Here is a 15,102-nt window from a genome sequence, read left to right as displayed (position 1 = left end):
CTTTCCCACCACATAACACAGAGGGGCATGGATCACACCAAATAACGGTAATGAAGGAAAGTAATCAGTCACCCACAGTTAGTCTACATCAGCCTCAGGGCCTGGGCTGCAGGCCTGTGTTCAAGCTGTGGGGCAGAAGTGACCTGCAGTGTGCCCTGCAGCCTCTTTTCCATGTCTCCAAATGCACTATGGCCCTTTCTGCCTCCACGGCCTGAATTTTCTTCCAGCAGGAGCCAGAGTGCAGTGCAGGATGTTGCATCTTTGGGCATGCAGTTAGAGCCATGCCTGTGTGTGCATTCACAGACAGGACTGGGAAGGTCTCCCAGCTTGCACATTTCAGATAGAACCTATACATGTTCCAAATGAAGTTGAAAAAAATGCTGATGTACGATTCTGTACTGATAGAGCTATCACCATGTACTGTGTGTGGCCTAATTTCAACTTTTCCAACTGCCTTCTGACAGCTAAAACATGTTTGAAAATTACAGTGGATGGCGAGGATGGATTTTTCTTTGATCGTAATGCTAGCTACATTAAAGTGATCCCATGCCAAACTCACTGTATGTAATGCAAGATTTTTCTCAGGAAATATTTTGGAAGAAAAATCTTCATGTACTATTTTTTTTTGTTCAATGCCTGAATAATTAACTTACATGCTAGTGATTTATCATTTGACATTAGGAAAATCTAATTTGTTACACTAGAGAACCGAAACAAAGTCGAACCACAAGTGTGTAACTTGTACTGTATATCTGCATAGCGCGGATTATTTTGAGAATATAGTGAAAAGCCTTTCAATGAATACCAAATGAAGGAATAAACAGATACCTGTTGAAATGGCATGTGCCTGCCTAATGAACAACACAGATTATTAAATGCCCATGGTGTTTAGGAATGGAAAAATATGTTATACATCAGTTGGAGCTAAATGGAGCCTGTCATTAGAGGGGCTGTTTCACACCTCTTCTTTCTAATTCCTTTTTAACTCTGTACATCAAACTGCCAGGATTGGTTTCTAACATTAATTGTTGTAGTTGGATTGTTGACTGAGGAAAGAAAAAAAAAGAAAGAAAGTTTTCAGGATTGTTTATTTCCTTCTCAGACTCCAAGACCAAATTATTTGTTTGATTTAATCAGGCTGAGCTGCGGAATAGTATTCAGGAATGCAGTGAGTTACCACAGAGTCTAACTGCTTTTGTGAGTGAGTGCAATGATGAGGGAGGCAACGTGTTGCATTACATTTCTAGTTATGTTATCTGCATCCTCCGTTAGATACTACCATTCAATTAAGACTTGACTTTGTTATCCCCTGATGATGGCATCACTCATTCTTTCTGTTAAGGCACAGTGTAATGTTAAAACCAGATCACTTGGACAAAATCATGGTGTCCCTCTCCCCCTTTCTCAGCCACATTTAATGTACACAACATTTCTCCCTCTGTGTTTTTACTGATAGCCAAACGCTTAGCAATGTACCAAGAACTTGATTCTGAGGAAGATGAGTCAGCCCCAAAAGGAGGAACTCTATCCCAGCGGGATAGTATCTGCAGCCATCAGAGCATCAAGGTAGTCCACAGAAGCCAGAGCACCAAAACCCACCGACGCACGGGTAGCAGAGCTGAAGCAAAAAGAGCAAGCATACTCTCAAAGCACACTGCATTCAGTAGCCCAATGGTAAGTCATGAGAACTAAATGCACAGCATCCTGTATGTTTTAATAGAACAATGTTCTGGAAAGGGAAAGGTAAAGAAATGTGTAGCACATCGTGTACCTCTTATAGACTTCGTGTTGGCATTGTTTCTTCATGTTGGCATTGTTTCTTCTGTAGTCACAGCTGTTTGTCCAAAACCAATCAAGTGTTGGCATAGATCTTATCTAAATACTTTCTCGGTGAGAACAACATAAAGGTAAAGACAATCTCAAACTTTGTTTTAGTTAAACCTTGATTTTGAAAAGAAAATTTATGCCTTCTCTTTATCTACAGAAGCTGAGAGGTTTGAGGTCAAGTGTTCTAATTGCTCTGTGTAAGCCTCTTCTTTTCTCTTTTGTCAGAGGATTTTGAAACTAACAGATGCTGAGCTGGACACCATGTGTTCCAATTCTTAGACACTGTTGACATACACCATAGCATAAGTTTTAGTGTGATTCAAGTTTATTAATGAATTGTATGTGTTGTATTTCAAAAAAAGAAAAACAATTGCCTTTCAAAATATTGGTGAATTTATGTCCTTGCAGCTTTGCTTTGGTTAATTTATTTTATGCTGTTGTAATTCAATGGAATTTTTACATGAGCTGAATAGTAATATGACAGCAGAGAAGCCAAGTCTTGTCTGTCTACAGATTTTGCATTGTTGCACTATTGACACAAATCCACGCTCAAAACAAATTACAAATATAGACACAGAAAGATGCTGTTTGCATTGATAGAACTTCTTGATTTTATTCAAGAGTAAGCTCTTTTGGTAAAATTTGAAGTTGCACTTTTTACACATGGGGTTCTGTGGCTGCTCAGATTCATCAGCTGCTGAGCATCAGCAGATAAAATTCTACTGAAGAAAGAGCCTTAGGTTGGTTTATCTTTTAATTTTTTGTATCCTTGCATCCTGGTATCTTAAGAAATACCGGGGTTTGCTCTGACAAGAAGTAGATGAAATGAGTGGAAAGTGCTGGTGAAACAGAGTGCAAAATGCTCTGTGTTTCGATGTTAAAAAACACATGCTCTCAGATGTGTCAGTGTTTGTTGTCCTCTAACAAACAATCCAAGATGGTTTCATTTTATTGTGCTGATGTAAGACAGAACTTTGAATGTCATTGTTGTCTAATTTTTCCACTCTTTTGGTCTCTGTAGTGTACCACCCTTTAGTAATAGATAATAAATGTCTTAAATTAGACAGGAGAGAGGGAGTGATATGAGTATGTAGCTCTTCTCCTATCCACTAGCTGCAAAGTAGATTAATATTGCTACTATAATTATCTGTAGTGAAAAAGTTGACTACAGTTACTTACATTTACATTTCTATTGGAAGGCTTATTGTTAACTGTATGTTGCCTTTCTAGCAACAGTGTCTTCCAGTCCTCTCTACCTTCACTCCGTTGTGTAAGGCCACCATAAAAACTCCTGACACTGTTTTGGATGCTTTGATTGGTTGTTGCTGCTTTGGAAATTTGCAGAATCACTGATATTAATCATTGCTGTTTATTACTAGGAGAAGGACATCACGCCTGACCCAAGGTTATTAGAAAAGGTGAATGAATGTGCAAAGCATCTGGAAGTCATGAGGAGCCATGAGCAGCCATTATCCCATTTGAGTCCAGAACTATGTGACATTTTTGACTTCTTCATTGCTTTGACTATATGTAATACAGTTGTGGTTACTGCACCAAATCAGCCCCGACAGAAGGTGGGTTAAAGAAGCAGCAAAAGAGAGTTTAATCCTCTTTTGGATTGACGCTAAATTATCTTGTAAATTGAGGAAATTAAAACCTCCTGTTCTAGTGAGAAACAACTAGAACTTGTGAGACAACTCTTAGAACCGCTATGTGAATTAGCAGGTTTAATTAAGTATTAGTTAAATGGAGTATGTCAGCTTAACTTGAAGGTAAGATATACTTTCCTCTACGATTTACAGATAGTTTTGAAACTTTCCCAATTTCTTGTACTGGAACTTATTCACTTAATAAACATAAGGATGTGTGGAAGTATGTGTGGAAACTAAACTTCTAAATGTGCAAGACTTCCCAGAAGAGAATATAAAATGTCTGTGAATCTTTTGTACATATGGATTAAATTAATAAAAGACTGAGACATTTTTTAAAAGTTTAAAAATATAATATACTTGAAAAACACTGTTTAAAACTTTCAAATTATGTAAAAGATGCATCTTACGCTCATTATGAGAAATAACAATCTTTACTGCTTAAATTGTCTTAAACCAGTGTCATTGATGTATAAGAATTTCAAAAATGCCATCCCAAGATGATCTGTAAGACAAAAATATAATGGAATGTAGTATTAAAGCTAGCCAGCAGATGGAATTTCCATTCTGGAGAAAATTCTGAGAGTTGTTTCTGTTCCAGATTGGAATAAAAAGTGAACTAGTCTGCAAAATGACATGTTTTTGTGCCACGGAAGCATTTGGAGAATGCTTAGTTCTGCTGTTTCAGGAATGCTACACTGTTACACAATAATTTAATATATATTACTATGAATATGCTATTATTATTAATAACGTTGTATCTGTAAAAAAGATTTAAGTAAACGGAGGTGAGTGATAGAACTGAAGCAAAATGCTTTGATGCTGAAAGAGAAGACAACGGAAATTATTTATTGCAACATGTTCCTATTGAGAATGCTGTCGACATTGGCATATTCTCATAAACCTTTTCTGATATTACACTCCTCAATACAAAACTCTTTCATTAACTTTATTTTACTACCTTCACTGAGTATGGACAAAGAATGCCAATGTGTCCTACTAACTATAAGTTTCAGTATGCACTCCTGGTGGTGGTGCAGCATTGATAGTCTATCCATTAGTCATATCTCAGGAGGGGAAAGATGAAAAAAATATTTTTAATACAAACATACATGCTTTCACACAGGGGCAAAATTGTGAAGTTCTAGTAAGTTTTTCGCTGTTGAGTCAGTTTTGTCCGTTTCCTTTCTCAAAACACAAATGCCATTACTATTTGTTCTCAAATAAATTATCCTCTTTAGTTGGAGCTGCTTAGACTGAATATGAGTGTCGTAATTCTTGTACAGCTTTTCTTCAGGTTCTGTTCATTGATTTGTTTTTTTTTTTTTACTTCTCAAGGTTAGAGATCGATTTGAACTAAAATCTCCAGTAAAAACAATAGAAGACTTCATACGAAGATTCACTCCAAGTCGCTTGACCTCTGGATCTAACAGCAGCAGTTCTTCTAGTCTAGCTACAAGCAAATCAATGCACAGATTTGGTTTAAGTGTGCTTTCATCTACATCTACAGATAGCACTTTATTAAAACTGGAAGAGAAGCTAGCATACTCTGCGCAGATGAATAACAATGGCTACAGCTCCCAGCAAGGCCGTACAGCTGTGGGGAGTGGACCTGAGGAAGGAGAACTCCGTTATGAAGCAGAGAGTCCAGATGAAGCTGCTCTCGTCTATGCAGCAAGGGCATATAACTGTTCTCTGGTTGGAAGGCTGTCTGACCAGGTATCAGTGGAGCTACCTCACCTGGGAACATTAAGCTTTGAAGTATTACATACATTGGGCTTTGATTCCGTCAGGAAGAGGATGTCAGTAGTGGTCAGACATCCTCTCACAGATGAAATAAATGTTTACACTAAAGGAGCAGATTCAGTTATTATGGATCTTCTTCTACCCTGCTCTTCAGGTATGCCTCTTACCTGCCTTTGCAGGAGTGGGGAGCTGGGAGGAGGCGGTTCTGCTTAACTGCTGGAAAACTCATTGTGTCTTATTGCCTTCTCTAGCAAGTAGACCTGCCTGCTTTTGTTGTGAATATAGGGAATGGTAGAATGGCAACCATCTCTCTTTTTTTATAATATTTTGTTATTATAGCACATTTTCTGTAACAAATTACTGGTTTCTTACCTTACAAGAATGAGTAAATTCATTTCAGTATAGGATCTTCTACTAGAAACTTTATTTTGGAGGAATTTCTTGAAACTCTGCCAAAGCAATTTACGTTTCTTCAGGAAAACCTGCCTGTTTTTTTTTATATGAAACCCAAGCACTTCCTGTTGAAGCTCCCCGCTCTGTTTCATTTGCGAGTCTTTACCTCCTTTTGTTGCAGTAAGTTTGCATAACTCAATGCTGGTTTGACTATGAAGCTAAAGGGTACTATGAATCAATCAGCCGTCAAAACAGAAAGTTGTGGCAAAAGAAGGAGAGATGCTGCTCAGATGTCAAATCTTGGCTTCAAATATGTAGTTGACTAGTAGGGAGTAGATGTGTAGCTGTGAACATGAAGTACTTCCCTAAAGCCTGGAGAACTTCTCCAGCACCCAGTTGTCTCATGAAACAGGGGCAACTTTAGCTGCTAATTGTAATCAGTTGGATTCAAGAAGAACCCTGTAAGCTTTCAGAAGTTAGAGGAGACACATGGGTTTCAGTGCATGAATCAGTTTGCATCTGATTTACTGTATTTTCAACACTGAATTTAATCCAGTGTTTAAACGTTAGCCCAGTATGAATGGACAGAGCCCACAAGTGCTAGAGGTACTTCCCATGTTTCACTAATGCATTGACTTTGTGGTTACTTTGACATTACTTGGAGTAAACAATTGTGAAAGGCTTATACTGTGTAATTTTAGTCTAATGAAATACAGAAAAATGTTGGCATTAGTTTTCTGTTTACAGCCATATAAATCAAAGCTGAGCCAAAAAAATTAAGAACAACTTGTCCTTAACTAACAACAAAGTATTCATAAATAATTTTCTAGTAAAGATCTGATATTACAGAAGGTACATAGAGCATCTGTGGAAACTTGTTTCCCTCCAAAGTACTAACAGAGAATTTGTAGTACTTAGAATTTCTTACAACGTACCGAAAAAAAAATGTTTGGAAATGAGTTCTCAGAATGAGATCTGAGCATTAAAAAGAAAATAAAATATTATTTTATGCCAAGTCTCAAATATTTTGTCACCATATAACAGACTATGTTTGAAGCTGCTGGGTCTGTTCACAGTCAAATTAATGGATCAAGGAATTGGCAGGCAAATTTCAGGTGGATCTAGGACCCATGTGTGTAAGATCAACAAGGCCAGATAGAAACCAAGCAGCAACATTACCAAAGGTGGTATATATGTCAGAGAAGGGGGAGTGAAGTCCCTGAAGATTGGTGCTGGCAGTAAATAGATTCTGTAGCTGGGCAAATACAGCAATTCCACAACCTTCACAGGCAAGCAAATTGAAGATGTCTTCGAGGTTGAAGTTTTTTAGCCCAAATTGAATATTTTGCTTTTGCAAGCAATGTAAGGTGCAGCCACTAGAACCTCATAAGGAGTTTCCTTTGTTTTCTAGCCCTGTAAGCCACTGCTAGCTTCAGTAATTCTGTATGTTTCAGTGGATGTGCCTGAAAAACGTTTGACATTGTTGAGCAGCTTCACTCCTGGAAGTGAATTCACAGTCTCTGTCTACAGTATCCTAATGTCAGTGGATATGTTGTCAGTTCCTGAGGGAACAGCATATTTTTCCTATTACAAGGAGGTATTCCCCAGGTAGAGGGAGCCCCAGAAGGTTTATGCTGTGGCTGTTATCTGTATGGTGGGATCTGTCTGTGGCTTCATCCTGTTCTCTGGTGACGGTGGAACATGAGTGTGAGAGGAGATGTAATGCTACAAGAATTCAGGCATTTGTTATTTCAATGAATCAATCAATAAGTGAATCGACATGACAGCTAATACCAGTGCTTGCTCTTTGCTGTCTTAGTGCCTCAGGGATATGTAAGTTGTACACCAGTCAAGCATGCATCTTGAGACTTTGTGGTAGTTGTGCTCTTGGACTGAAAGAACAAAGCAACGCTGTGTCCCTAATCTCCCAGCTCTGACATCACGTTGCATGACTGAGTCCTATCAAACACAAAGGTCCTGTTTGGGAGGAATAGCATTTTAAATACGACATGAGGAACAGCTAGAAGCAAATGTATTATGTTGTAGCTTCAGCTGTGTCTTACGGAAAATCAGAAATCACCATAAGCTTCAAAACTGAATTGAATTGACTCTGCATTGTTCCATTTGACTGAATGGATTAACTCCATTTGTTCTGCCTGTATATCTAGTTGAGACTGTGAGACCTGACATTTTCTGATAGCATACATATATTTCCAAAAGCCTTTAAATTATTCCCAAGAGTGCATTGTTTTTGCTTTATCTGAAGAGTCACCTTGTTCATAAATAAGTAAGTTACTGTTTGAGTCAATAACCAACTTGCACAAGGAACTGTGAACATAAGTCACTGAAAAACAATGACTGGGCTGGCTTTCTGCAGCTTGCGATTATGGAAGGAAATGAAGCAAGAAAAACGCCACTAGCTCTCTGTCATTCTTCTGGAGAAGACTTATTTGCTGGTTTTCACTTGGGTGCATGTCGTCACACTGCTCAGCATAGACACTGCATCCCAGCTAAAAAGAATCTCCACGACTGGGTTTTGTCTGCAAGAGATTCCTTCCCTCTTTTTAACTTCTGAGTAGAAGATGAATCCGGGGGTCGGACTGATGAGGCACGTGAAGAGCTAGAACAGGTTGAGCTCTCATTGTTATGCTAGTGGAGGAGGGAGATGCAGTCTTCTATGCTGGAATTGAGAACTGGCACAGAAAACAGTGTGCGCATCTCCACTTGTAGAGAATTACTGACTTTGTTAATTGAAGGTGGTGTAAGCATTTGGCACTGATCACTGCATTAGTGCCCCTGGTACCCAGACAAATCTGAAGTGATTAACAATGCTTAAACTGATAGAAATTACTTTTGATGTGTTTAAGCACCTATTTGAGTTTGCACCATTTGAAGTGAGTCAGTGACTGAGACAGCCACTCCCATAAGAGTTTTGTGTGGGATATGCAAGAAATATGACATTTCTCTCTTGAATAGTAATGTATCACAATAAATTAGGAAAAGTGCTTGCCTACTTTATTCTTCTAAAGTCAAAAAAATTGACTCACTAATACAAGAAGCCTACAAGAAGGTTTGCTGCAGTACATCTCTCAGAAAAAAATTTCTTCTATTACACAGCCAAGTCACATATGCCAAAAAGATTATCATGCACAAACAGAAAAGAAGCTAAATGAAACTGTGTTAGGTTGCCAGTTTAGTGTTCCAGCACATTTCCACTCTGTGTTGCAGCTGAATCTAGTTGGGCGCTGGTTTAATAGCCTCTGAAGGAACCCTGTGGTGTGTGTGTCAGAGCCACAAGCTCTAGTTTAAGAAGGGGCTTTCCAGTTGCAAGTAGTATTTGCAGGGATGTTTTTCTGGAATAATATATCTGTATTGACTCTTTGAGAAAATCTAGTGATAGCATAGGTAGCATTAATAGATAGATGGACAGGCCCACCAGAATGTTCACCACACGACCTTAATCAGAGACAGAACTAAAATGAAGGGATGCTTTAAGTACCACAGTCTTTGTGGAGTCCCTTAGGAACAGCTGGGTTTGTACATTCCCAGCTTTACAGACCTAGAGAGGACAGGACAGTCTTTAAAGGTGAGAAAATAGCTATACAGTAAGTAAAATGTGCTGATGCATGGTTGAGATAACAGGAATGAAACACAGAATATTGGGATTCCAAGTTCCCAGCTCCTTCCTTCCTACAACATCAATACTTGTACATGTTTGTGCTGGAGCCTCTGAACACCCAGTTTGACACTGTGCTGCTGGATAAATATGAAAGTGCTGAATGCTATGTAAGTTTAGAGACAGACAGATAGCCGTGTATATACGCGGTCACACATAGTAAGAACAAATTGGGTATGAATGCGGACTGGGAAAGAGGAAAGAGGTCATCGAAAAGTACAAACAGTAAGATATTAATGTCATCTAATGTAGAAACTTGTATTAAGTGCTTAATATAAGGGTATAGTGCCCATAGGTTCTCAGTGTGGTCAGTCGTGAGAGGTGAGCACATCCAATGGGTGAACTGAGATCATATGCAGCAGGTCTTTTCAGGTGCTCAGACTTCTGGTGATGAGTGTGTTCTCCTGGCTCTGTGACTGGTTACTGTGCAAGTACCAGTAACACGAATATTGCACTAGGGAACAGCTCCAATTACAAAATTATAATCCTGAAATTATTCCACACCTCCAAAAAATGCACAGACTTTAGAAAAAAAAATATATGACTTCAGGGAATGGGAAAACCTGTCATAAGGTACTGGTCATTCACACTTGATGGTTCCAATCTAAAAACGTACCAGCTTGTACATTTACTTTAGTACTAACCCTGCAATACGCATTATTTAAGGTTGCTGCTACAGTACATTGTACATGAACCTGTCATGATCCTAGGTGATAAAAAAGATGCATATCACCTGTTTTTAACTTTTGAAGACATCATTTCAGGTAAATGGATGGAACAAAAGGTGTGACCATCATATTCATTACTCTTTTTTGATCACAGTGTGAGCACATTGAACCAATCCCAGATAAACAGAGAAAAGGAACAGATGCTCAGTCCTGATTTTGAGTTTCTTACACATGGCTTTAAGTGAAGAGTAAAGCTAAGTAGAAGTTGTGCTGCTGCATTCAAGCTAGAAGCTAGCTGTGAGGTCTGCACCACTGTAAATTCTTGTGTAAATTGACTCATAGTCATACCCAGAACTTCTTGCATTGACTAAGGCTGGTAGGTAGTATCAGTACAGCAGTATCTTCACACACTTGAATATACAAAACAGAACATTGTCTCTGGTTCTTTTGAGATATTAACATTGGTGGAAAACTGAGTGGTAAATTTTTAAGCAAGTGTCATTTTTTTGCACATGAGATATGGAGAAGCATTTGCTAGCAATGTATTTGAAATCATACTTCTCTTTCTGACGTTATTGTTGCTGTGAAGATTGTAATGATTTCTTAAAGTATTCAAGCCAAACAAATACTTAAGGAGGAAGAAAAAGAAGGTCTTTCTAATATACATTCACAATTACTTTTGAAGAGAGAAGACAGATAAGATAGAACAAAAAGACAAAGATTTTTTTTTTCTAAGTGGAATGTTTTACTTGAGTTTTCCCAGGAGACATCAGCAGCTCTTTAAAAGTATCAGTTATAAAGTGTCATTACAGTGAGTAGACAAGTTTTTATTCTCTGAGGCCATTCAGCTGCTGTTATTTTTCAATCACTAATTTACTTTTTTTTATTCTTATCTAGATGGCCCTCGGGGTAAACATCAAAAAAAAATCCAAAGCAAAACCCAGAATTACCTTAATCTGTATGCTGTAGATGGGCTGCGGACCCTCTGTATTGCAAAAAGAGTAAGTAGATGCAGACTCTTAGTTTGCTTTTAAGGAAAGTCTTGACAAAGATTTCTGAACACATTTATTAATTTATTGTTCTTGATTCATAACTTCTTTTTCATTTTATTCAGTAAAGTATGAATGCCTCTGCATCACATTGACTGTACCCTCACATGCTCTTTTTAATAGGTTCTCAGCAAGGAAGAGTATGCCTGTTGGTTAAAAAGTCATTTAGAAGCAGAATCCTCTATTGAAAATCGTGAAGAACTTCTGTTTCAGTCAGCACTGCGGATAGAGAAGAATCTGCATCTGCTAGGTAATGAAATGAGAGCTGGACATGAAATTAAAATACCTTAAAAAATTTGAAAGTTTGGCTATGAAATCCATTCTTTCCCTTAAATGGTTTCTGACAGTACAGAAATTGGATTCTTTTGGATTTTGTCATGGCCGCCATGTGCAGCACCACAAAGGAATGGGATATAATTGACATAACAGCCATATCCTGTTTTCCTTGTTCCTGCCATCATTTTATCACTAGTGAAATTAGTGGAGTAATACCAGGGATGAATTTGACACATAGCATAAATAGGAACTGCTGCTATAAACAGGAGGAGGACTTGGCCCAACCTGTCTACAAAATTTCATCAGCTTAGTGCCACTGCAACATGTCAGAGACTTCCATGACTCCAAGGACACCAGAGACTCGTAAAACAAAGCTCATAAACTGTATTTGCGAGAGGCATCAGCTCTCATATACATCAGGTTCAGCACGTGTGCTCAGGGCTTGTGTATTCTGTGGAAGGGGATTGCTGTACTTCATAATGATGCAGTTACAGTCAGTGTACGTAAAATATATTCCAAGGACAAAGTCATACTCTTCCTCTGCTGACTTGAGATGTTGAAAGCACTGAGATTCTAGAATGTATATATATACATTATTACTCCAAGCATCCAACAGCTTTTCCTGACAGAGAAACTGGGATAGCCGTAACACTGTTGGAGATAACAGACTTCACAAATTGCCAACATGCCTGTCTCTGGGAGATGAGATCCACCTTACCCAGCTTCTCGTATATCTACTGCAGATCTATAAGGCTCCCCTTGCAACCAATGGAGAGACAAAAAAAGAAAGTGCAGTTCCTTTGGTCTGTCTTAGCTACCTGCTTTAGGACTAGATGAATCACACCCTTGGAGTGTCTGTTTCTATCCTCTGACTAATTCGGACCACATGGAAGGATAATCAGGAAGATCCCACCATTGCTGTGACTGTTGGCTCTGGATGCACTCTGAGGAGGAAAAAAAACCCAAATGGGTGAAATAGAACCGACAGACAAATAAGTGAGCTCTAGCCAGAAGTCATTCCCCAAGAACTTTATCTTTGGTTTGTATCTTGCAATGATCAGTTATGGTTAGGTTGTGGGAATAAATAAGGGAGAAATCTCTAGTGACCCAGCCTCCTCTTGTGAGGAAAGGCATTTACCTTAAGAACTGAAACAATCTCCCAGAAGCAACAATATCTTCTCTGGCAACATTCAGAACAAATGGTGAAGATACAGAGCAGAGGGACAGTGAGCAAAGATACATTAGCCTTGTGAAGCTCTGCGATTAGAAGTGGCATCAGATTGCTTTCGAAGTTTTGAATTCCGGATTTGTTATTGACTGTTGATGCAGATGTTTACCCCAGCTACTTTCTGCTTCTCTCTCTCAATACCCCAAAAAAGCTGCTGAAATCTTGCAACCATTGGTAGTTTAGCTATTTCCCAATAAAAGTAACTGCTGTGTTTTTTTGAACACTCCAGACTTACAATTTGAGGTGAACCCTAAGTGTTCATTTAATGTGTGATATTTTGCTTTTTCTGTGTGCTTAGGTGCAACTGGCATTGAAGACCGTTTACAGGATGGTGTTCCAGAAACCATTGCAAACTTGCGCAAAGCTGGGTTGCAGATTTGGGTTCTTACTGGAGACAAGCAAGAAACAGCTGTTAATATTGCATATGCCTGCAAGCTACTAGATCACGATGAAGAAATCATCACTTTGAATGCTGAATCACCAGTAAGCAGATCCAATACACAAGTTTACTTGTGAACTATCTTTGCTTTATTTTCAACTTGTACAATTAAAAGTTTGATGGCTTTTTTTTCCTTTCCCTCTTTTTTTGTCTTCTTTTCCTGCTTCATCCGTAATTTTCAGGTAGGACATGTCCTTGAATACTTTTCAGTGAATCATGCTTCTGTGTCATAGTGTCATATATCATAAACTTACTGAAGCCAAGTAACTGTGAGCTTTATTTTACACCACTGAAATGTAGTATTTAGATAACTCAGTCGTTCATGTTTTCTCAGGTGGCTTTTTCTCTGGAGATAGAAGCAATACTTAAATTTTGATGCTAACACTGAGAGTCAGAAAACCACATCTACAGTAATGCCTTGCTTCCTAACAGACCTTTTCTAATTCTTCTGAATTACTGATCTTTCCTGTGCTTAACTTGTTGCAAGCAGACAGTCACAAAGAGATTACTGTCTAACATACAAGGAACCAGACTGATAGTGCTGTAGTCCTTTAATGGGGTGATAAAATTGGACTTCAGATCAGCAGAGGAGAGGTAGGCCAGCACTATCCATCTCCAGTTTCTTTCGAAAGGAAGAAAAGATAACAGCATTTTCCATTCTTGAGTGTATCAACTGAACTGGTAAATTGATTTTCCATGATCTTTCTTTTTTGTCATACTTTGTGTAAGACCAATAGCATTTAATTTTAAATGTTCATGTATTCTCAATAACATCTTTTATTTGAGTATGGCTAGGAGAGAGAATTAAGCTTAAATAACCTTTAGTTGACCTTTATCACTATTTGAGCTGAGTTGTAGGCGTATACATGGTGTTTATCATCATACTTACCTCGGTACTGATACCGATTATATGATCTCCCAACACTGTTATTCTGAGAAGTAGCTAAAAGAAATTAATTTAACATACAGTGCTGCATGTTAAACAGGAATTAGATTTTAAGCCTTTTGAGTCCTCATTGCTGTCATATCTTCTGGAAGAACTGAGTGTGTTCAGAGCGAATAGAAAAGGAGATTATTAGAAATTAAAACTTCAACAGTATAGCAAATATAACACATCCCCTGTATTCTTTATGCCTAAATGTACATCAGAAATAAACATTTGAATACATGTTCTTTTCTCTCAAGCATATTTATTTTGAATTTTTTTTCAGGAGACATGTGCTGTCTTGCTGGAACAGTGTCTGCAATGCGTAGAGTCTAAATTTTCAAACAACAGAATAGATGAAGCTACTGGAAACATGACTATTGGGTTCACGCCTCTCTATCCACCTTCTTCCTGTGTGCTTTCCAGCTTGGGCCTAGTGATTGATGGAAGGACTCTAGCTTATGCCCTGGAACCTACACTAGAAGATAAATTTCTTGCACTAGCCAAACGATGCCGTTCAGTATTGTGTTGTCGCTCTACCCCACTCCAAAAGAGCATGGTAGTGAAACTAGTCAGAGACAAACTCAAAGCAATGACTTTGGCCATAGGTAAATACCTCCATTTAAACTATCCTGCTTTGATGTATACTGTTGCCTTGAGAATTTTGATTTTTTGACTTGCAGTAAGACCCTTCCAGCTGCCTCACAATTCAAATAGCCTTCCAATTTTGTCTGAAAATACGTTGGACATATGCCTAACATATTTACTCTAACGTATTTATTCAAAACCAAGATAAAACTCTGGAGTAGTATTTAAGATTCCTTCCTGCAGAATTTAGGTAATTGGGACCCAGATATGCTATGAGGTTTTGATATGTCTGAACACAGCTGTGAAGAACTGAGTTAGGTGATGCTGTGCAGAACGCTATTTTGCAATCACTATATCACACAGAACAAAATTGTGCTCAATGTTGTTTCATCCAATCATATTTAAACTCAAGGTTCTGCATTTTTCATCACATGTAATCCGTACAGCATAGGATATGAGTTGGCCTTGTCCATATAGAGATTAGATTTAAAATTGGCATTGTGCCAGCATTTACCCTTCTTTCCAGCTAATCATTCAGTTGGTGAAGGGGAGATTTTGGAGTCATCCTGATTTAAATTTGGCAGCGTTTTCCATGTTTCCATGATTTTTACATAAGAAAAGTCAACCAGCTCTTCTTT

The 15,102-nt window shown here is 38.3% G+C and overlaps 1 protein-coding gene across 1 annotated transcript in view; it reads left to right on the top strand.

The window, feature by feature from the left end:
- The window catches only part of ATP10A (ATPase, class V, type 10A), a gene marked incomplete at both ends in the record, with an annotated part of 34,854 nt that overhangs the window by 13,793 nt on the left and 5,959 nt on the right, over positions 1–15,102 (top strand). The window contains 7 exons of the mRNA XM_010073068.1: positions 1,457–1,674; positions 3,207–3,401; positions 4,815–5,376; positions 10,857–10,960; positions 11,132–11,258; positions 12,811–12,995; positions 14,163–14,484. Coding sequence (XP_010071370.1) covers positions 1,457–1,674; positions 3,207–3,401; positions 4,815–5,376; positions 10,857–10,960; positions 11,132–11,258; positions 12,811–12,995; positions 14,163–14,484 — 1,713 coding nt within the window. The remainder of the gene's footprint in view (positions 1–1,456; positions 1,675–3,206; positions 3,402–4,814; positions 5,377–10,856; positions 10,961–11,131; positions 11,259–12,810; positions 12,996–14,162; positions 14,485–15,102) is intronic.

The sequence above is a fragment of the Pterocles gutturalis genome, unplaced genomic scaffold, assembly GCF_000699245.1.
Source record: "Pterocles gutturalis isolate BGI_N339 unplaced genomic scaffold, ASM69924v1 scaffold147, whole genome shotgun sequence".
Lineage (NCBI taxonomy): Eukaryota > Metazoa > Chordata > Aves > Pterocliformes > Pteroclidae > Pterocles > Pterocles gutturalis.
This window is presented reverse-complemented; position numbering and strand designations above follow the sequence as displayed.